Here is a 22,919-nt window from a genome sequence, read left to right as displayed (position 1 = left end):
ATTTCATTAGCTTTATTTTGAAATTCACGGAAATGACTTTCACCACATGTGAGCCCTGGACGCATTTGGCACAAGATTTAAGACGTTTGGCAAGTATTAAAAAAGAGCTTTAATTGGAGCGCCACAATGGCAAGTTGCTTTTTTATCTTGGCTATATATTCCACGTACTCGAAGTAGGGTGTTTTCTTAGTGTTTAAACGGAGGCTCAGCTTGATAAGGTAGGTAGGCCCTCCTTCAGAAAACAAAAAACTAAACTTTTTACTTCAAACTTTTTGATTTATTTTATTTATTTATTTATTTTTTTGCTACGGCAAGTTTAAACATACGGCTTATGGGACATTTAATTTGTCCCTTCAACTTCTTCATGCTTTTACTTGAATCAATAGCTCCAGAGGAAAGGGATGGCAGGGATATGTAGTGCCCATGTCTGCTCGTCTCTATAGTGTCACTGATGGCATGCAGTGCACAACAGCACAAACACAAGCCCTCTGTGTTTGCACCATCTTTTAATAAATTGCTCCCATGGGCCAGTTTCCATGGATACTGTTAATATTGGCAAAGCTAGTAAAGACCCTACCCGACTCCTAGTGCTGCATTCACTATTGAAAGGCAACCAACTGTGTGCCAGCTTCAAACAAGAATACAAGTTCTTGAAGTTGCTATAGGGTCCCTTGTATTCACAATTGGTGGAAAGAGCGCATGTGACTTCATCACATGCTAGCCTATAATTTTGAAATTCATTTTAAAAAACAGGTAGCCTAATGTTTGAATAATTCCATCCTCTCTAAAATGGGTTCATCTCTAAGTTACATGGTTTACATATTTCTAATGCAGTGCCTATAATGGTCAACAGGGGGGGTAAGTGCACATGCTTTCGAGCAATTTTACCCCTCAGCTACAAGTTCACAAAATGCCCTAGAATTCAAGTATTAACCAATGCATAATCTACACTCCCAATGTGCAATCAGGTCTCAAACTTTCAAACAGTCAACCTTTGACTTTTGTCTGCATTCAGGACAAAGACTTACTTTTATCCCACTAAGTTCAGTAGAATTTATTTGTGTATTTACCGCTTTTTGTATATAATGATATGCCTGATGTGTACTGTATAAGGATGGATTTGAAGAAGATTTACAATCTCAGTCTCTAAAAGTGCAAAAATAGTGTACATGCAATTTACTCATTATCGTGGCAGGGCTACTATAAACATCCAGTTAGCAATAGTATCATAGTTTTTGTTGATTCAGTGAACTGTATGTAGTGCGCATTCTTACAGTTTGAAAAAAGGGATTACAATCACGGCACTGTGTTTGTAATAGTGTTCATTTGCAGTTCATTCTCAGTATATGGACAATAACAGAGGCACTCATTAATGACTGTCTGCAGGTGCTGTGTAAGTAGTAAGGATTCAGATCAGAGAGAGCCTTTTTAGGTTTTAGGTTTTAACCAATTGGATTGAAATGAGAGACTCGTGTGAGGCTTATTCTGCTTTCTAATTGGACAATCATTATGTGCACCAAAACACCAAATTATAACATAGATAACTTGGCCGTTTTGTCTATTGTTTAAATGCAATATTTGAACATGTTTCTCATATTTGTGTAGATAGTTGTCACAGCTGCCACACATGTTTATGGAATTTAAAATCAAAATCTTGTATACAATTAATGTCAATCCTAAAATGTGAGCAAATATCACCTGTACTGATTTAGTTTGTTTTACATGTTGTAGCAGTTTAATAAAGGGTCAGCCAGATAAATACTCCAAACACACAGGATTTCGCAAGCCATAAACCAACATTTTAGGTATTTGTTAAAGATTCTGTATCATGTGCATCCACAATCCAGATGCATTTAAATTTGTGATTTCTGAGTGGTGGTCACTATCAGCCCAGTAGTCACAATGCAATACAATACAACAGCAAAATGTTTGAATAGAACAGGTTAAATAAAGGTGGGGCAAATGTGACACTGAGCTGGAGAGCTGGGAGTGATTTTAAATTGTTCATGTGTACTCATTAGAGTTTTTTGTTTTTTTTGTACATAGTAACAAGGTAGGAGATATATTGCAAAATGGATAACATTATTGCAATTTTGGATACATGCACAATTCTAATATTGAGTAGTACCTATAATATAAAAGTTATTTTACAAAGACTGCAAAACATACAAAAATAAAACTAAAGTATAAAACAAGCTGTGTAAAGTAATCTTTCAAATAAGGGTAGTTTGTGATATTTCTGTAATCGTTAATCCTTCTATTTATTTTCCAGTCTATTAATTTTTGTGCAGTACTTGCCCCTCAACATTTACAGGCAGAAGTAGAGGTCAGATTCACAGCACTGGCTCCTGCCGTACACATGAATGCGGTCAATAACCCTACAACTGTCTAGCCTGAAAGTTTGATTTTTCTCTGAATAAACAGTTGAGTAATGTCAAGATAGATCAGTACAGACATGCATGTATACGTGTACTTCTATTGTTAAATATTATATATTGCTTTCTCAAGCCTTGCATACAATACAATATAAGGTTACTAATGAATGAAAATCATTATGTCTTATTTAATATATATTTTTTCTTAATGATGGTTATGTTTATCTGGGCATTTTTCAGTGCACAACTGTCATCTTTCTCCTCCGACTTGTGTGTCATTTTTATCACCTGATCTCCACAGAATTAGCCTCAGTGCAGTAGTTAGCTGGTAGTTGTGTACGATATGTTGTTGTATCAATATTTACAGCCCAGTAGACTGGTCAGATGCTCCACACAGCCCACATCTGGGAAGATTAGCTGATAAATGTGACACATTATAGTGGTTGGAGGATGCCTCTGAGGAAGGGTACAGCTGTTCGCCTAAACATGCCAAGGTAAACATAAACATCACACGTTGTCTTTAAAAAAAAACAACAAAAAAAACTACAAGGTTACTCAAACATGATGACTAAACACTGTTGTAACATGGTTGAAACCTCATAGAAGGGTATATTAAATAATATGTCTTCTTTAAACTAATAGTTTCATGCATTTTTGGCACATGTGTAAGTCATCAGGAGGGCGTGTGTGGGAAAGCCCAACACATGTGTGAATGAGAATTTCACTCCACTATATCATGCCATTTCGTAACATCAGACACCCTTCTTAAAGAACACTTGTGTGGCGTTTGACAAGCAGAGAACATATCCCTGACCAAACGGGATTACCCCGACCTTTCACCCCCTCTCTCCCCTCACAGGTTTTCCATGGGCCTCTCTCCCACTCTGTCTGACACCTGTTTGAATCGGATGCCAGAGCCACACATGCTGCAGATTTGTTCCAACACATAGCCCAAACATGCGGTAGTCTGACCATTGCTTTAAGGGGAAAAAGTAGGACAGGGTGTGCAGCTTGTCTCTCATCACATAATGTTCTTCTAATCACTTTGAAAACTTTGAATCATTTATTTCAGGTGGTGTAATGTTATGGGCAAAGTATCTCTCTTTTTTGGAATTCATATAAAATAAACATAATAAACACGGCATTATCTTTGCATTTAGCTCATATATAAATCTTCAGTTCCAGTCTATAAATACTATAAACATGCATTAAATAAAAATGCACTTAGAAATGATTATGAAAAATAAATACTACCATCAGAATAGTGTTCAGTGATGGGACATACGCAAAATTATATATGTTTAATGTAGGGCCGGGCGATTAATAGGATTTTAAGTCTGAGATTCAGTTGTTTCAAATCAATGATCAACTTGTGTCTTTTTAATTGAGAACACCACAGCTAATCTGCAGTCAGTAAAAGCAACTGATTTAGAGCAGTTTATATTTTGAAGGAGAAAAAAACGTTCAGCGGAAATGATTAAAGGGCGTTTATTGTTATGTTCAGGAAAATAAAAAAATAATAATGAAAGACATTTTTATTTGGTTTTAATCAGAGTAAATAAAATGAAATAGAAAATTATGATCAACCCATATGAGGGGAAAAAGTGTGATTAATCTTTCTGTCATATCACTCAGCCCTAGTTAGAAAACAGATGTCTTTTGGTGTTTAATAGACGTTTATGCAACACTGAAATAAGCTAACAGAGGAACAGACTGTGTATTGCCACATTCCCAGTGCTCTTACTCATACCACGTGCACAATATATATATAATATAATATATTTATATGTTTAGTAGCTTGTATGCATTCACATTTATCTTTTCTTACAGATAGGGGTTACTAAAGTGCAAACCAGACGGATCAGCAACAGAAAAGCAGTGGATTGCGGTACCCATTCAACCTTCAACCCCACCCTAAAAATTCTGCTCCTTCCCCCACTCTTTCTATTCTCTTTCTCAGCTGGAGCATCTTACACATTTCTCCTGCCCCCTCTTTGCATTTGTTCTCCATTGAGTGTGACTTCTTTTACAGCCTGTTGTTCTTTCTCAACCTTACATTCATCTTGTAAAGTGCATTACCATATCACAAAGGAATGGCCATCTTTACAAAGTGTAGTGATGTCTGGATAGAGCAACAACAACATTTGCTACAAATGACTGCAAACATGTGCTGTAAGAGATAATGAGTATGTTCAGTGACTAAAACCAAACGAAAGTTTGGACACTCTTTTTAAGAGGTTTGTCAAACTATAAGAGCAATTGATACAAGCCAACCAATGCATTTAAGCTTGATTCAACTTTTTTTTAAATAAACATTAAAAATTATCCTAATTTTTTTGCATCCTATTATTTTAAGATTATATAAAGCTGCGTTTTTGCATCCTATTATTTTAAGATTATATAAAGCTGCGTGAGATGCATGTCACTATTTTGATTAAATTTGCATGTGAAACTTTAATTTAAACAGTTTTGTCCCTTGTTGAGATAAGATGAACTTTATTGCTTTCAAAGCCAAAAACATAACTTCTAGCATATTATATTATACAGATTAATTGCACTTTGTCAGAAAACAGTGCACCAAAGAAACAATTTATGGCAAAACATGTGCAATGGATCAAAGAAAGATATATGTAGATCATAATAAAGCATTTGTACTGTGCTTATTTGGTTATAATGTCTGCATAGTCCAAAATATTTTGGATCCTAGGAATATGGGTGGGTGGTGGCAAAAACAGAAACCAATTGTAGTGTTTATAAACGTAGCATAGTTGAGATTCTTGTAAAAACAAGTAAACCATATGGCTCACGCTGTATGTATATCTGTCTTTGTCTGCATCTCTCTGGCCTCCACCCCTCCCCGACTCTCTCTGCTCAGGCTTATGACATCAGAAACAGCCGGTATAAACTCAGCCAGTCAGAACACAGCAGAGCCTCTGAGCTGACTCCTCCAAACTCCTCTGCCTCTGTCCCTCTGCACTCACTGTCGCTCTCCTGCTTCTGTCTCACATTCACTCATCTCCTGTCTGCTGCAGAAATGGCCGAAGCTTTTGTTGGCACGTGGAACCTGAAAACCAGTGAGAACTTTGATGAATATATGAAGGCGCTGGGTGAGTCTTCTGTTTTCGTATATGCATTTGGGGAAAAATTGCTGATTTTTTTTCTATTTTGGGTGGGTGCGCATGCGTGAGTCACCAAAAAGAGAGGATGCAGGGCTGCATATAGTGAGCACATGTAAAAATTGACTTGAGCAAGGCGTTTCCACTGAACCAGGGCATAGGAAACTGATAATCTAAAAGTGTGAAAAGCTGATCTTTCACCTATCAAGATCCTACATAAACAGCAAGAAAGAGAATAAATGAAGAGCAATGGATGAAAACTGTAGGGAGTGGAAAAAAGGAAGAGTGGTTGACCACATGGTCTGGTGGTGAACACGAGGGGAGGGGGTGGGGGCGTTAGTCACTTCTTTCAGAGCATTGAGGAAAGTCTCACAGCCCCACTGGGAGCTGCTGTGATTGGTCAGAGCTCCACATTAACATACACACAAACCCTTGAGCAAATGTGGGTGACCTTAGCTGAAAGCTGTGTATTGTTAAGGACTATGCCTGAAAGCAGCCACTGAGACTAATGGTGCTAAACAGTAATTACAATAGTTAACTTTATTTAACTTTTAGACCACAACTTTACCAAACCATTTCAGAAAATACAAAATACTGCCTCATTAATGTACACTGTAGAACAATTTTCCTACACAACAAAACAAGCATATAACTTTGTAACTTTTGCACTGAGAGATGGGCAGGTGCTTTGATGATTTCAGAGGATATAATGGACATTCCTGCCTACTAACAACAAGGGATATTGGCCATTGACGGTCACCATAGAAACGCTGTGACCTCTCACCTCCATTACGTTTGATCAATGAGCCCATAACACAGTGACAAGTGACTTCTTGTTCCAATGTGGTGGTGCACTTTAAGGCTGAGGAGAGAAGCCTAATGGTTTGTTTTTGTCAGGTCCAGACTTGTAGGCAGGTCAATCAGGCGAGCAGTGTTTGAATATGTTGCTAAAATGGACAGAAGACAAATAGAGATTACAGAGTGTCACATGAGAGCTGGAGGGTACAAATACAGCAACTAGTTTGAAGCTTTTCCAAAACATGACGCACAAAATATGACGCACAAAACACGATGTTTAATAAGCTAATTGAAGTACAAATTATTACTCTGCTGAACTGTAATAGCCACCTTGCAATAATTTTGTTTCTATTTCTTTAGGCGTGGGTTTTGCCACCCGTAAGATTGGCGGTATGACCAAACCCACCACTATCATTTCCATGGAGGGTGAGCAAGTGACAATAAAAACCCAAAGTGCTGTTAAAAACACTGAGCTCAGCTTCAAACTTGGTGAGGAGTTTGACGAGACCACCGCAGATGATAGGAAAGTTAAGGTAACAAGCACAAAGTATCATGAATGATTATCATTGTGGTAAAGTCATTGTGGTTTGGGCAGCTTTTTAGTTGGGATGTCCCGATCCAGTTTCTTTGGCTCCCTATCTAATACCAACTTTTTTTATATGTGCAATTTTCTCATCCCAATACCGATCTTCTTATTTTGAATTATTTTTACACAATTTAGGCTGTGCCTTCATAAATAATTAAGTATTCCATGGTGAGTTGAATAGAATTGTTACCAGATATAAAAAGGCCTATTTAAGAATAGCCTAATAATTATAATATTGTAATATTATATAATATTATAATATAATTATAATATTGAAAAAAATAATGTCTTAAACTTCCCCACAGTACAGCAGCTTCAGAGACATTACATGATGTTTTAGCCTCAGTTTCTAAAGACAATGTTTTTTCACCATATTGTTAATGTTTGAAGCCTATAGAAAGAGAAGCCTGCACGAGCACATGGCTACTTAACATACGTAAACAAATGAGGGAATTTGCCTCTGCTCTTCTCCAATTTGTCTTAAGTTTCATTTTCACTCTTAACGCGCCATGGGAACATTGCAGAGGTAAAACAAATACTGTTTCTGTCATTAATCATGTTTTAGCTGCTTTAGAGTCTCCTCAGTCTGTGTTTAAGCAGTTCTGGGTGTTACCTGCAGCAATAGCTGCGTGTGGAGGATGCTATAAGCTGCATCGGTCGAGCTATTCACCAAATACGATCCAAGACGATACCGTATCTGATCAGGGCATCCCTACATTTTAGCTCATGGACATACACAAAACACCTGACATGCTTTGCTAATGGGGATAATTAAGGAGATAAGCATGACTGATGAAGGCAAATATCCAGAGATCATCCCATTTGAAAGCTATTAGTGTTTTTGTTGGTCTATAAAGGTGGGGTCAGAGAGTTCAAGGGTTAGGGGACAAAGGTCAGTCCAATTTTACAAGTGGAAAAAAAAGACCCAAGGACTCAAGTTTATCAGTGCACCAATAACAAGAGACTGCAGAGCTGGAGCCATTTTAACACTACAACTGTTAAACATTATTTTTCAATAACAATATTGCAATCTCGCACATAAGCCGTTATGATAAAGCAAAATGAGATATAATTCTACACTACGATGTATAGAGATATTTGCTTATTCAAATTATGCAATTCTCCCATTGTATACACTGTAAACTTAATGTCTTTTAAATGTTTTGTCACAGTCCATAATAAACATTGAGGACGGTAAGATGGTGCATGTACAGAAATGGGAGGGCAAAGAGACCAGCTTGGTCAGAGAGGTCAACGGAAACGCCCTCACACTGGTCAGTACCTTTGTAGCCTTTGTATTTTGTGGTTATATCCTGAACTTCTTTCTTTTGCAGACACTGACACTTGGAGATGTTGTTTGCACACGCAATTATGAGAAAGCAGAGTGATGTCAAACTCTGAAAAACCACAAAACACTCAGCCAACTAACCCCCGCTTTCCAGTGACTTCAGGACCACTCAGCTCAAGTCAGGTCCTTGGTACACGTCATACAGTCCCATCGTTACACTGTTTCTTCAGTTATTGCTGCTGTGATTTCTCCCTATATTCCTCTTTTCCCTAAAACGGTTCCTCTTTTACGAAACACTGAATAAATTCCAGTTCTTCTGTTGTGCTTGAATGCTATGTCTGCTTTTGTAAAGGAAATGTGTAAAGCATGGTGCCTGTGTTAAACCTGGAAAAATGTTCGTAATTTGATTATTGTGACATGAAATAATCTGAATAAAAGTGTCCACATGGTTGGATAATGTGTTACAAACACCTTTTAAAATTATTTTAGAAAGATAACTGATATTTAAATAGAAATGTATGCTTAAAGATTTTTAGCCATCACAGTAATTATATAATATAATTAAAGGACAGTGGAGCTCCACTGTCCTTTCTAAAAGATATAATATAATATAAACAATAACTTTTTAGCACTATACAGTTATTAGCTTTAAAACATAGTGACACATAATAATGCATTATTTGCCTCTTTTACCCCATAGTCAAAACTTTGATACTATTCAGAATGTGTGTGGAGCCCTTAACCTTTGTCATGGATCAGTGAAAGGAAAGTGTCGTCACTTCTCTCACTTGTTCCACCCTCGTGCTCTACTTGTACAAGTGTGTAACATTCTATATTAGGCTCAAACCCCCCCACTGTGTGTACAGGTATCATATGTTGCTATCAGGCAGCCAAGTGTAGTGCTCTTAAAACCGAGGGGAGGATTAAAAGAGTAAGTCATGCAAATGAGATCATTCATACACATTTATTAGAAAATGGGGAGAAACAATCAATCTTCTATCAGGTTATATAGTTAGTTTTTTCTAAAGAACATAGCACAGCTCAACTTTAAGCTGCACGGTAAACACCAGACAGAGGTTGGCAACAAGAGGCCAAGAAAACCAACCATCATCACAAGTGCAAGTGGATTTGGCTCAGTACAAGGCCAGTTGTACCATTAACAATATTTTGCATACAAAGGCTATTGACACAATGTGTAACATGTGACAAATGTCTTGAAGCTTATTTCTTGACATAAAAAATTAGATGACCAAAATCAAAAGGTGTCTGTGGAAAAATAAACTAAGACCAATGAGCATAGACTGAGTACATTCAATGTGTTGCATGTTGCTCTAGTGTAGCATTTACAAGACTGACAATAAACTAAAGTCATCCGTGGTATGCCGCAGTCTGCAGCTGGAAACAATCTGTGACATCCCTACACAAAAAAAAAACTAGGTCAAAGCAGTAGCAAAATCAAAATATCAGTAACTCCCATGTTGTTGGTTACATGCTGCATGAAACTGTTAACTGTTTCCTTACTGACCTTCCTAAAATCTGTTGTGTGTATCATCTTCAATGGATGTCCCCTGTGACACTGAAAACAAATGCAATAGGGCCCCAGGGTGGGCCGGTTCCTCCAGGACTGACAATATATATGCTCTTCACCCAACATTACAGAAATAACAGATCAAGGTCCAGGTACGAACAGATCTTAAGGCTTTTTAAATATTACATAGTAAAAGCTTTAATTATTAACATGCAACAAAAATGCAAGAATTGCTCAATAAAGTTCATCAAAAATGAAAGAAGTCTATCATTATCACAAAGAGGTTCCTGTCAAACGTATTCATGTCACAATACATCCTGTAATTGAACTTTACTTCCTGTATGTGGGGGTGTGCACATTTACTACAGTCATTTGCAGAATACTCGATTATGGATTTCATTGAGCATAAGAAATGCGAGAGCTGTAAACCATAGCTGGTCTCCAAATGGCATAGCCACATGCTGCTATATTGCTTACACCTCTCAAATTACAAATGGTGTGTGCAAAGGTTACTTTAGGGCAAGAGGGAGCCACAGCCAGGAATTGTTTATAATGACGATTTTTTTTACCTGATAGTCTTTATGTGCTATAAATATACTAAAAGTATATATACGGTATATATAAATTATATTACGGGATGTTTATTGACCATATTTTTTAATTGATGTGAAGTATTAGTTGTCAGCTGTTAACTATGACTTAACTGTGTATATCAGCTATGTTTGTGAGATTTGTGTTTCTTATGTTTTTTCTTCTTTTTGTCTTCTCTGTCATGACGCTGTCGCTTAGATTTGCATTCACTGCTGCTGTCACTGCCGCTGTCACTCTCTGAGTCCTTTCGTTCCTTCTTTCTCTTCTTTTTAATTTTCTTTTCCTGAAAACAGCATACAAATGATTTTTTTTTTCCCAGAATATGAGAACACACTATTTATGATTGTATCATATTAATAAAATAACAGCTTCTGGTCATTGTCGTGAAGCTTAAATTTGGCCTACAGTAAAAGATACAAGTAGGTTAAATTATAGTTATAAAGTTGAAATTATATATATATATATATATATATATATATATATATATATATATATATATATATATATATATATATATATATGAATTTTATTAACTACCTTCTTTTTCTTCCGTTTGTCAGTGTCTTCCCTATTTGCAGATGTAGATGTCTGCTGTAATGGCTCTTCATCATCCTCTTCAGGCAGAAGTGTGTACTGCAAGCCAGGTGCTGAGAAACAATCTTTTGTAAAGTGTCCTAAAATCAAGAAATTTGTTGAATTCCATGAGTATAAGATACTTGACTTAAACACACATTTTACATAAAATGTTATACCTTTACAACCACACTTTGAACAAGTTGTATTAAGTACGGCCTCCAGCGTGATTTTGTTTCGTGTACCGTCTTTGAACTGCTTGCGTCTTCGGGCATCCTGGCTACAAACACATATTAACTGAATGAAATAAAATCACAATAAACCTGCATTCTAATATTTACTGAAAAAAAAACATACTCAGCCATAACATTGTTGGGATCCAAGTCCCGGCCGGTGCCCTGATTGACAGCTTTCATGGAGAAAGACAACTTCACCTTTTCACCATGAATCTGAGTGAACCAAACAACAGTAAGTTGACTGTAAAGATTTATTAATCACTGAATACAATAATAAAATGTATGAATTAAACATTACCTCTCTCCCAATGACTTTGATCCACACCTGCTCTCCCACATCCACAATCTCAGAAGGATTTTCAACTCGGGACGCTGACATTTCACTCACATGAACCAGTCCTGCACAAAAATAGGAAAGAGTACTTAACATTTTTATTTTATATTTTACGTAAATAGTGTATTATGATCATTATGCTCTGAAGATGCACAGTCTACGTTATATTATAGTTGATTATGAAGCGCTGTTGGACACATACTGCCCTCAAGTGGTAAAGGAAATCACTACTATATTGGATTCTCTTAATCTTGTCTTCCTGATTGTTCTGTTTGTTTGAGAATTGTGGTCATCTTTGCTGAAAACTTGAAGTGCTCACAAGCCTTTGCATAGGAATAATTAACCAACATAATATTTATTGCTCTTTAGTTAACCTTTTACCTTAACCAAGGTAAGTACACAGAGTCCTGGAGTTCACAAATGGAATAGTTTCTAATAAATAGATTTTATATATATCTAAAATATTTTGTTATTTTATTGTTATAACAACGAGAGTCCTAACCATCATGTTAATTCTCACGCAGCATTGAATTCCTCTCTATGCAGACCAGCAGATTCTCCACTTACCCTGATTCTTGTACCCCGGGAGTCGGACAAATGCCCCATACGTTTGGACAGAGACCACCTCTCCTTTGGAAATGCTGAACAGTGGGGGCAGGCCATCAAGTCCAGAAGGCTCCGCTTTTGAGCCAACTCGGTCCGACATTGTAACCCAAATTAAACTGTGAAGAACAGCGAAGTAAAGATGATTATTGCGAATGGGAGAAAAGGTTGTGACACGAAAGGAATTTAGGGGAAATAATCATTCATGAATATTTGGTTTCGATATGTCCACAATTCACGGGCTTGTGTTGAATTTAATGTGATGAATGTAAACAGATAATCGTACAGACACGGTTTACCCATTCGACCCGTTTTAAATTACACAAAGACAGCTAGCTACCGGTCTAGTCTCACTACTGCGATTAACTTCACTTGAGGATCAATCTAAATCCTTAAATAACCATTGACTAAATATGGAAATAACAGACATTTATAACGTTGTTTTTACCTTAGCTAGCCACGGTGCTGCTTCAGAAATACTTCCGGTGCAACATAGTGCGACAACATTAAAATTAACCAATCAGAGCGCGACAAAAAAAATCACTGACCAATCGGGTGCTTCATACTCCCGGAAATAATTACTTTCTATTTTTTTGGCTGTACGGTGCGCTTGCGTTCCTCGTCGTCCCTCAAAGAAACACGTCCATTATTTTACACAAGTACAAGAAGTAAATTTGGTTCGTAGATTTTTCTGTCGGAGTGCCAGTATGATTGATCCGAAGAAGAGAGCGGCCGACATGGCGATTGTCCCGACGGCGGTGAAACGGCCGAGGAACGAGCTTGTGGCAGCGGCTCAGTCTCAGCAGCTCATGGCCATGGTACGGTACTACTGCGCTACAAATACAGTCAATACAAATTAAAGTAGCTTAACTCTCCACATCCTCACAGTAACTTTTCACCGAATATGCTCTTTTTATTATGTCCGTATGGTAATTAACTTAAGTGTACCCTTCAATGATGCACAGCAATAATACAGAATTACAACAATTAGTAAGATTATAGCACCGAATAGAATTTTGTATGCAATATACATTATTATGAACCGAAGCTGTTCCTTGTAACTGCAAAATTAGGCACTAGTTATGCTTAACACACCTGCAGACATCGACTCATGAGAAGTTTCTTGTAGTTAAATCTGATGCATTTAATTTGTTTGTGACTGATAAAATAAATACAACTCATAACAGTCCAGAATTTTAATATCCAGGTTTAGTTTGAGTTCCTTTTATTTTACTAGTTAGGCCATTTTTAATTAAGAATTGTTTCTCTAGGGGCCCCCTCGGACATCCAGTCTGCAGGCTCCCATCATGCTGATGTCTGGGCATGAGGGTGAAGTTTACTGCTGCAAGTTTCATCCAAATGGAGCTACTCTGGCTTCTTCAGGATTTGACAGGCTCATATGTAAGTTATTGTGCCAAGCTTAAAATGGCATTTATAGTTGTTAATAGGGGAACACTGATTTTCCCTTTGAGTAATTAATAACCTTGTTGTTCTCTTGCTGTAGTAATGTGGAATGTTTATGGAGATTGTGAAAATTATGCCACTTTGAAAGGACACAGTGGGGCAGTGATGGAGCTGCACTACAACACAGATGGCAGGTATGACTAAACACATTTCTACTAAGCTAAAGTAGTGAGTAGCTCAGCACTAACTGTAGAGAGTGAATGAATAATTATGACTACAATGAAGAGCTCTGAAAAACTTGAACTGCAATATACAAAAGAGAAATTATTATTTTGTTCTGTTAGCTTGTTTTTACTGGATATAAACCTTTACCTCAACCAATAAAAGCTGATGGAATTCTGTGTTCTCTTGTAGCATGCTGTTTTCCGCCAGCACAGACAAGACTGTGGGTGTGTGGGACAGTGAAACTGGGGAGAGGATCAAACGCTTGAAGGGTCATACCTCTTTTGTAAACACATGCTACCCAGCCCGCCGTGGCCCTCAGCTGGTCTGCACCGGCAGTGATGATGGTACAGTGAAGGTGAGATGGGCATTTCTGCACAGTGCATTTTATCTAGAACAGTGTTTCCCATCCTTTTTTGTCTTGAATACCCCCTATGGTTTGTCTCACAATCCAAGTACCCCCTAGGTCGAGTACCAGGCAAATAAATATGTTTACTAGTAGTATGTTGTAGTTTTTTCCTATTGTCTGTTTTGTTGATATTGATGTCTAGAATCCTCATAATCCTCATTCTTTAAATGTGTAAAATGAACTACAAAGAGCATTTTCTGTTCAAATATGATTGCATTTCACCTTCTTTTAAAATCTGAAACCATTTCAAGTACCCCCTAGTAAATGCGTGCGGACCTCTGGTTGGGAAACACTATATACAAAAGTAATATTAGTAGTAATATTCACTTTTTTTGGTCAACTTAATACAGCTGTGGGATGTCCGTAAAAAAGGAGCGATCCACACTTTCCAGAATACCTACCAAGTCTTGGCTGTCACTTTTAATGATACCAGTGATCAAATCATGTCTGGAGGCATCGACAATGAAATTAAGGTACAGCAGATCCGACTACATTTTACCAAGACACATTTGTCATAATATCCAGCCACAAATGTCAATTCATAAGGTCATCACAATAAAATGTATATTATCTTGACAGGTGTGGGACCTCAGACAGAATAAGCTGATCTACACAATGCATGGCCATGGTGATTCAATAACAGGACTCAGCTTGAGCTCAGAGGGATCTTACCTTCTGTCCAACTCAATGGACAACACAGGTCTTTTACCTGAGTCTTACAGAAATCACCCAAATGCCAATTTTTGTATGCTTAAATCTATTCTTTCATTATAGTTCGTATTTGGGATGTGAGGCCATTTGCGCCCAAGGAGAGATGTGTTAAGATTTTTCAGGGCAACCTTCACAACTTTGAAAAGGTATTTAAATAAAGGCCTTTATTTACTGTGGGAAAACAGAAGTGTTTAATACATAATTCGTGAGTGAGCGACTGAAGAACATTATAACTTGTAACCATATCACTTTCATGTGTGGCATAATTATCTTTTTACCATGAAGGAAATTTTTATTGCAAAGTGGAAAATATATATTTGCCCACAGTTTTTGTTTTGCTTTTGTTATACATTTCAGTGTAATATCTGTACAATCCCTCAGTCATCCATACTCAATTGAAACTTGCATGTTGAGCATATTCAGTCTTATTCCCATCTTTTAAGTTGACATACTTAAACTGTCCCTTTTTTCATGCAAGTCAATCCTCTTTTTGTACTTTGATAGTTTTGTGCTAAAGCAGACAGCTGCTTTGTGTCTGGCAGTATATATGGCTGTTGTCATCTAAGGTAGCATGACATTGCCTTTCACCCTCTCTCGTCTTTTCTGGCTCCCTCTGCTGTTTTTCTAATGGATATAGGCTCATGTTTCATCTCATTAAGGCACATGCAGCACATACAGTGTACTTGTGTCGTGTTGCTAATTCGTTTCCTAACATCTGTTCCTCTCTCAGAATTTGTTGAGATGTTCCTGGTCAAATGATGGCAGTAAGATAGCTGCAGGCTCGGCTGACAGGTAAGCAGAGAATGAGGGTTCCTCCTTATGGTTTTCATATTTTTGCAATATTAACACATTCTCACCACTCTCAGATTTGTGTATATATGGGACACCACATCACGAAGAATCCTTTACAAACTGCCAGGGCATGCTGGTTCTGTTAATGAAGTGGTCTTTCACCCAGAGGAACCTATTGGTGAGTAAAAGTAGGCTCCAGGCTCAGATTACACTAGAAAATAAAAGTGGTGACATTTGAATACTGGACAAACTGGTTGATTTATGAGCACTTTAAGAAACACAATGCAGGGAAGATTATATATGTAGGCAAATCTGCAGAAGAATGTTATGTCATTTTGTTGTATTAGATATTAGTTGATTTGCAGTGTAGTGATCTTCCTGTTTTGTCTTCCCACAGTGCTGTCTGGTGCCAGTGACAAGCGACTGTACATGGGAGAGATCCAGTAAAGTGTGCGCGTTCAAGGTTGTGTGAGTGCGTGTATGTGTGTGCCCTAAAATGAGTGTGTCCTGCCTTGATGTCGACTGGGTGTTGTTCAGCTGCACAGCAAAAGCCTCTGTAATTTGTAAGCCCTATTTTGTCACACAAGAACCTCAGGATATGTGTTTGATGTTTATTTAGCTCTGTCACAACATCCAAATGATCCTTTTTTAAAACTGCTTTTGCTGACTTTTTAATAAAACGATTATACAGTGTGGTGTTTTGTGCTTAGTATTTTATCAACACAATTATTCTAGATGTTTTTTGTTTTTTTTTAATTCTCTAGATACTTTAAACAAACGTATGACTTGTGTAACTTTAAATGGATTCTTTTGATAAGTTATTCCTGGAAATGAATACCTATTTTTTTATTTTTTTTTTACCTCGTTAGGATTAATAACCTTTTCACCTTTTTAAAACTGCAGTTAAAAGCTTTTGCGGTGGTAACCTCTCTTTAAACTCTATTGATTATCTTTGCCTTGGAGAATAGACAGCGGTCATTATTATCTACTTATTTAATCAGAGATAGCTGGTTTGGTGAGCCTGCTCCTCCGTACGGTTGCTCGTAAGACCATTTAAAAGGACAGTTGTGGGCTTGTTAAACTTTGAATAACCTCAGGCTGACTGCTCGCTCCATTTCTGTGATGCCACATTTTGGCTGCGTGCGCCGTTCTCTCTTCCTGAGATCCAAACCCCACTTTCTTTGTGCTCCCTCCCTTGGCCTGGTACAGATCCACAGAGCTCCTCCTCGAGGGGGTCGCGGTGACTGAGAGAGAGCCCCCACCCCCTCGCCTCTCTCTCCCCGCGGCTGCTCGTCTTGCGCCCGCCCCGGCCTCGCTTGTTGACAAAAGACGTTTGGAGACGCATCGAAGAAGCTTGTTCCCGGTACCGGTAAGCCTTTCTGCTCCTTTATTTGACCGCACTTTTCTCCAGTGAGTTGGAGCAGTAGCGGAATGGGACGGCGGCTCTGGTGAGGCAGAGGAGGACTCCTGCGCTCCTGGAAAGACCGTGAGTCACAACGGAGCGCTTTGTGTCCGTAGACTGCGCGTAGCAGAGTGGTGGTAGCACTGCGGGGTCGTCCCCTCCTCCCCACCGCCCCCGTGTGATCTGCTATCATATGATGCTCATTTCTGTCTGCTGCCCGGGGCACATTATGACAGCTTTCCGTCTCTCTTTGTGCCTTTGTGTGTCCCATCTCCGAAAGGTGTGGCCGAGGTGATCCGCTTGGTGCTGGACGCTTTGACCGCAGAAGGCCGGCGTGGACGCCCCCACCTCCTTTTCCCTCTCCTCCTTCCCGAAATCTTCCAGCCCCTGGTATTTACCCTGCCGACAAAAGCACAATCAAGATGGGTCACATGAAGTAACGGCGTGCGCCTGTACGAGGGAAAAGGAGGTGGCGGTCTTGGGCAAGTTTTTTTCAGCCGGGAATGGTGTGATCTGTGCGGCTAGCCATTCTGGATCGGACCGGGGACCCGTCTTTCCCCCGGAGTGTCCGTGGCTCCAAGCCACGTCCAGACTCCTCTAAGATGGGGAAGTGCGACGGAAGATGCACGCTGCTGGTGATCTGCTCACTGCAGCTGGTAAGTGCGCTCAATTACTACGGGGATATAATTAGGCAAACAGCGTGCCCGCACATTGTAAGCAGACATTTTTGTCCACCCCCTCTCCGCATAGTCTGACTGAAAGCTATGAGTTGCAGCTGCTGGGGGTGCGTGCCACATTTCAGGCTAGGGTGTGTGTCTTTGAAGATGAGAAGAGGGGCAGGGGGCGCTTAGAGGTTTGTATAAAAAGTAAACCACGTGAATGTTAAGTAGGCTACAAAAGGACTAGTAAGGTCATGTTTACCAATTGGTCTGATGCTCGAAGTAAAAGATTTGTCACTGTAATGTGTCCCAGAATAGCTGGGATCTAATATGTAATAAGTGTGTAACATGAGAGTATGAAGCTGTGGTTGTGGTGTGCTGATGCAGGCATGGACAGCAGCAGTGTGACCAGGCTATTGTTTGCTGTGCTGATGATGTGTAGTATGGAACAGGGATTTGGCCCATACATTCTCATTAGTTTGGGGGAGCTTTTGGGGGATGCTCCTCTTTTCCCTGGACTAGCTGGTGCTCCAGGCAGTTACCATGGAAACAACTGCGGCAGATCTGTGTATGTGTGTCCCTGTCAATGTCTCTGTGTATTTATAAATTACTCTGTTACTCTGGTACTAAATTTGCATATGAGGTCTCATGTTCTGTGGGTCTACGATTATGTGCATGTGTTTTGAAGTGACCCTGTTTTCCTGTCTTGCAGGTGGCAGCCCTCCAGAGGCAGGTGTTTGATTTTCTGGGTTACCAATGGGCCCCTATCCTGGCTAACTTCCTGCACATCATGGCTGTCATTCTGGGCATGTTCGGCACAGTGCAGTTCCGCTTCAGATACCTCATCTTTGTAAGTTCTTCAATGGGTCACACTCTTTAGTACCGTGTCTTTTGCGGTGACAGATGCAGCACAATCCTGACGTGATCTCTGTTTTTCTCTTTTATTTTGGGAAGTATGCAGTGTGGCTGGTCCTTTGGGTGGGCTGGAACTCTTTCATCATTTGTTTCTACCTGGAAGTTGGAAACCTGTCTCAGGTAATCCATGCGGCAAAATACAAGGTTAAGGATTTTTTTTTGGTCCTTCACCTACTTGTCATGAAATAATGTAAATTCTATTGATTTACCCGTGATGTTCTACACTATGATATTTTAATTTAATTACAGGAATTTTAATTGCCCAAAGTATGTACTGCAGTAAATGTAACTTGTTTTACAATATTTTTATTAGTTTTATAAAAACTTACATTTTTCTATTTGAGAGGTCTAGGTTTTCTTTTTTGGTTCACAGTCTGTAATGACAAGATTCCCCCTTGAAGAATGAATCAAAGTAACTCTAATTCTGACTGATTCAGCTGTAGCTGCTACATTAGAAGTTTAGATGTAAAGATATTGTTATAATATAAAAGATTGTCCTTATCCGTACAATTCTTACTTACAGATATGTGTTGTGAGTAGTAACTCTTTATCTGTTGAGTTCAATGACACTTTTCCCAAAATAGAAAAGAAATTTTGTTTTTTTCTTTACTATTTTGGCAAACGACAAGAATCCGTGACAGAGGCCATATTGCAATCATAAACCTGTGAGTAGTATTCATACGCATGTTTATTACTCTCAGGACAGAGACTTCCTCATGACGTTCAACACATCGCTCCATCGCTCGTGGTGGATGGAGCATGGTCCTGGTTGCCTGGTAACACCGGTGCTAGACTCTCGCATTGCACCTGATGACCACCATGTCATCACTGTCTCTGGCTGTCTGCTGGACTATCAGTACATCGAGGTACTGAGCTCAGCTGTTCAGGTCCTATTGGCTGTAAGTAATCTCACAATTACTATTGTCACAATACACAAATGTGTTTAATACCTTGTAGTTATTTTTGAGTAAAAATAGGTTGTGTTAATATGATATAATAAGTTTATGGGGTTGAGATGAAGGACAGGCGACAGACCAGGGTCTCATTGGGTGACTTCTTTAAAGGTGAACATCATCACTTATGGGATTTGCTAGTTATTTAAGTTTGTGAAAATTCAATTATTAGAAGCTCAAATTCTCTTGTACTCGTACTACCAAAATGTTTCATAAAAAGCAAAATGTAGGTAAGGTACACTATGTGCCATGTCCTTGTAGGTTTTTTGTGCATGGGTTGTATAATAGTCCTTCAACACAGTGAATGAATGTGTGGAGTGAATGAAGGTGAGTTTGGTCTCTTTGACTTAGATGAGAAAACTAGTACAAGATATTTATTATATTTATGATATAATTAGTCCAGATGACTTATTTTTGTCCATCTCTCAACAGCTCTTTGGCTTTGTGTACGCCTGCTATGTGAGTAAAGTCTTCCAGGATGATGAGGACAGCTGTGAGTACCTCTTTTGTGATGAGTGCTTGTTTATAATCTTTTATCACAGTATTTTACCAATTATATGTGTACTTATCTCTCATCATCAAGAGGGCCTTTGTGCAACTAATACTGTCCAGTGAAGCTAACTCATTGTTTTCTCAATCTGTGTCATGCTGAGCAATATACCACAGAGGATTCCCTGTGGGTGATTGTGCGCTCCATCTGTGGGGAGTATTAAAGATGTCTGCCACAATATTCCCACTGTCAAGAGTGTCCGTCTGTGTGCTGACTCGCCCATGACAGATTCTGTGTACCATCTGTACAAAAACTGTCTACCACCCAGTGCTTTGACTCCAAACAGCATTTATAAAAAAAACTTCACCTATGTAGTAATCAATATAAATGACAGAAATTTTGTTACAACATACACCAGAGTTGATTTCTTGGGTCTGTTTTTCTTCTGAGCTCACACAGTGTGCAGTAATTGTGCTGAAAAAAGAAATCAATTGAGATAGAGTTATGTATCAGTGACGGTCGAGCTTTGAAATAGATGGCTGTATCTGTCTGATGTCATTCTGCATGCACACTGATATAGTGCTGTATCAAACACACAATCTGATATTATGATACATTTTTATGTCAAAGTACAGATGAGCTAGAAATGAAATACTGGAGACATAGAGGCAAAGTGTGGTAATATCTCATCTCCTTTGTTTTGAAGTTGATTTCATCGGTGGTTTTGACTCTTATGGATACCAGCCCCCTCAGAAGTCATCTCATCTGCAGCTACAGCCTCTGTATACGTAAGTGTGAAATTTACAAACAATTTCCTCCAAGCATCTTTTATATTTTACTTTAAAATAAAGGGTTATAGTTATAGTATCATATTTTTTGAGGAAAAACTAAAATAATAGTTGCTTATATATTTATCCAAACTCATTCATACCAGTGTTAATAATGCACACCACGCAAATGTAAGTCAGCATGATGACATAAACATGTGTGTCCAGAGTGGTCACATAACAGATGTTAGAGTGATCCAGGTAGAATCCAGACCTGAATCTCACCACAAATTTGTGGATAGGACTGAATACTCAAAATAAGGCAAAGAAGTTTAATGATCTCATACACCAGTCTGGAAATCTTTGCAAAAGAGAGGGCAAAAATCTCATTATGGGTGTTTAAGAATTTAGTGGTTTTCAGAAAAAAAAAATAGTAGAAATGGATATGAATACATTTTGGGAATGGAGCATTTCATCAAAGTGTACAAACTGAATTTATTGTTTTTTTCTAAATAAATGCTACAGTCCTTAGATTACTTTGTTGGCTCCACTGCCAGTCAGAACAGATTTATTTAACTCAGATGTAATCTAAGGTATGAATCATTTCGTGCTTATCTATATATATCATGTATATGTCCTGCTTTCTTCACAGGGCTGGTTAAAGTTTGGTAGCGCCCCCTTAAGGCTAAACCATGACAGTGTCACTGTGGATGGAAAGTTGACCGGATTACACTCACTCTGCGTGTCACAGTTTACCCAAGATACAGACTTATCTCAGCCAGAGGAGACCTGAAGTGATGTGTGTGTACTTGTGTGAAGTACACAGCCCTGATTTGAATGTACAGCGCTCAGGGATGAACCAGCATGACAGTGTTCTGACAGAACAATGCAGGACCGAGGAGAGCCAAGAACTGAGGACACCTCTGTCACTGGAGGCACTCTTCACTAAACTGCCAGCTCTCAACACTCCACATGTGCTTGTAATGTATCTGTTTAACTGTGTTACTACGGACTATAGCAGGGGCATTGTAGTAGCACCTGGTTTATAATGCTCAGCAACACCCTAGTGTGGGCCACCGGTCGCATAATGAAAAGGCACAGCTTGATGTTGTATTAGAATGTGGTGACAAATTAGAGCAGTCTTATGGCCGGGTCCCAAAGCCATAGTCCCAAAAAAATATTTTTAGTATGTTTATAACTGTTCAGTGTGATGACAGATCCAAGGGCACTGTGTGATCTAAGTAAAGAACCTTCATCTAATGGTGTTGATTAGGTATGCAGATGACTTTGGGACCCTACATTAGTGTGTCTATGACTATGGGGGGAGCAGTGGGGATACTGTGCATGTAAATAACCAGCCAATTATGTTTCATTGGTCCTATTTAGAAAAGTGGATGCTGTAGGGATGGGAGACTTTTGTGGTCATACCTGTTTTACTTCCCTCTCTTGAACGCTGCAAACCCATCCACTGGTCTTGCATCAGAGTCACACTTGAGTCTTGGACAATACATACAAATATGTTATTCAGATTGTAATAGACCTGAATAAGGTCTATTATAACCGTATAACCGTTCTTTCAGCTCAACTTCTCATTCACTGCACTAATGCAGCAAGTTCAAATATGTTCCCACCAACTTAGCATGGCAATAACACAACAATGTGTGGGATAAGGAGACCGAAGAGACACAGGTATGAGGTTAAGAGTGTCTTTGGGCAAAGTCCTGTTTGAAATAATAAAACACTTTGTACAAATGTCGCTTGTGTTTTGACTCCTACTCGCTTTTATTTTGACTCCTACTCCTACTTGACTATTACTAAGCTTAATTGGGCCTTTTTCAGTAGACCTAGTTGTTTTGTTGACATTCATATTCAACTTTTTAATGATCTCATCTTCTACAAAATAAAGTCACACAACGCAACTGTAAGTCACCCATACGATGGTTTATATTGTGACAATCGTAACAACGGAACAAAGGAGATGGTTCTCAAATTTTCCAGGCATGTTTTTTTTTTTTTTTTTTTTTTTTTTGCCTGTTCTAGGTAATTTGTTGATGTTTTTGGGGTCAGTCTTCTTATATTCCAAGGATATGAGGGAGCATCCCGGCTCGCGCTGCTTGTGGCGCAGGTGGACCATATGCAGTGTTGCCATGGCTGCCAGACTCCTCGT

At 38.8% G+C, this 22,919-nt stretch overlaps 4 protein-coding genes across 4 annotated transcripts; 3 read left to right on the top strand and 1 right to left on the bottom strand.

Annotated features, from left to right (window-relative positions):
- Nucleotides 1–5,282: 5,282 nt before the first annotated feature.
- Nucleotides 5,283–8,631, top strand: fabp3 (fatty acid binding protein 3, muscle and heart). Its single transcript, XM_033975411.2, has 4 exons — nt 5,283–5,482; nt 6,650–6,822; nt 8,048–8,149; nt 8,210–8,631. Exons 1-4 carry the CDS (start codon nt 5,410–5,412, stop codon nt 8,261–8,263), a joined length of 402 nt encoding a protein of 133 aa, XP_033831302.1. The 5' UTR covers nt 5,283–5,409; the 3' UTR covers nt 8,264–8,631.
- A 508-nt stretch (nt 8,632–9,139) lies between these two features.
- zcchc17 (zinc finger, CCHC domain containing 17) lies at nt 9,140–12,524 on the bottom strand. The gene is made up of 7 exons (XM_033974980.2): nt 12,477–12,524; nt 11,993–12,147; nt 11,390–11,490; nt 11,213–11,304; nt 11,035–11,135; nt 10,820–10,956; nt 9,140–10,565 (listed from the first exon to the last, which is right to left on the bottom strand). Exons 2-7 carry the CDS (start codon nt 12,129–12,131, stop codon nt 10,404–10,406), a joined length of 732 nt encoding a protein of 243 aa, XP_033830871.1. The 5' UTR covers nt 12,132–12,147; nt 12,477–12,524; the 3' UTR covers nt 9,140–10,403.
- Nucleotides 12,525–12,622: 98 nt separating this feature from the next.
- On the top strand, nt 12,623–16,259 carry snrnp40 (small nuclear ribonucleoprotein 40 (U5)). Its single transcript, XM_033974979.2, has 10 exons — nt 12,623–12,846; nt 13,300–13,429; nt 13,533–13,626; nt 13,847–14,012; nt 14,414–14,536; nt 14,643–14,763; nt 14,838–14,920; nt 15,505–15,566; nt 15,641–15,744; nt 15,964–16,259. Exons 1-10 carry the CDS (start codon nt 12,736–12,738, stop codon nt 16,011–16,013), a joined length of 1,044 nt encoding a protein of 347 aa, XP_033830870.1. The 5' UTR covers nt 12,623–12,735; the 3' UTR covers nt 16,014–16,259.
- Nucleotides 16,260–16,892: 633 nt separating this feature from the next.
- On the top strand, nt 16,893–22,504 carry nkain1 (sodium/potassium transporting ATPase interacting 1). Its single transcript, XM_033974982.2, has 7 exons — nt 16,893–17,624; nt 18,340–18,477; nt 18,582–18,662; nt 19,244–19,441; nt 19,928–19,988; nt 20,692–20,773; nt 21,405–22,504. Exons 1-7 carry the CDS (start codon nt 17,571–17,573, stop codon nt 21,412–21,414), a joined length of 624 nt encoding a protein of 207 aa, XP_033830873.1. The 5' UTR covers nt 16,893–17,570; the 3' UTR covers nt 21,415–22,504.
- Nucleotides 22,505–22,919: the final 415 nt, after the last annotated feature.

This window comes from Periophthalmus magnuspinnatus, chromosome 11 (genome assembly GCF_009829125.3).
Source record: "Periophthalmus magnuspinnatus isolate fPerMag1 chromosome 11, fPerMag1.2.pri, whole genome shotgun sequence".
Classification (NCBI taxonomy): Eukaryota; Metazoa; Chordata; class Actinopteri; order Gobiiformes; family Gobiidae; genus Periophthalmus; species Periophthalmus magnuspinnatus.
This window is presented reverse-complemented; position numbering and strand designations above follow the sequence as displayed.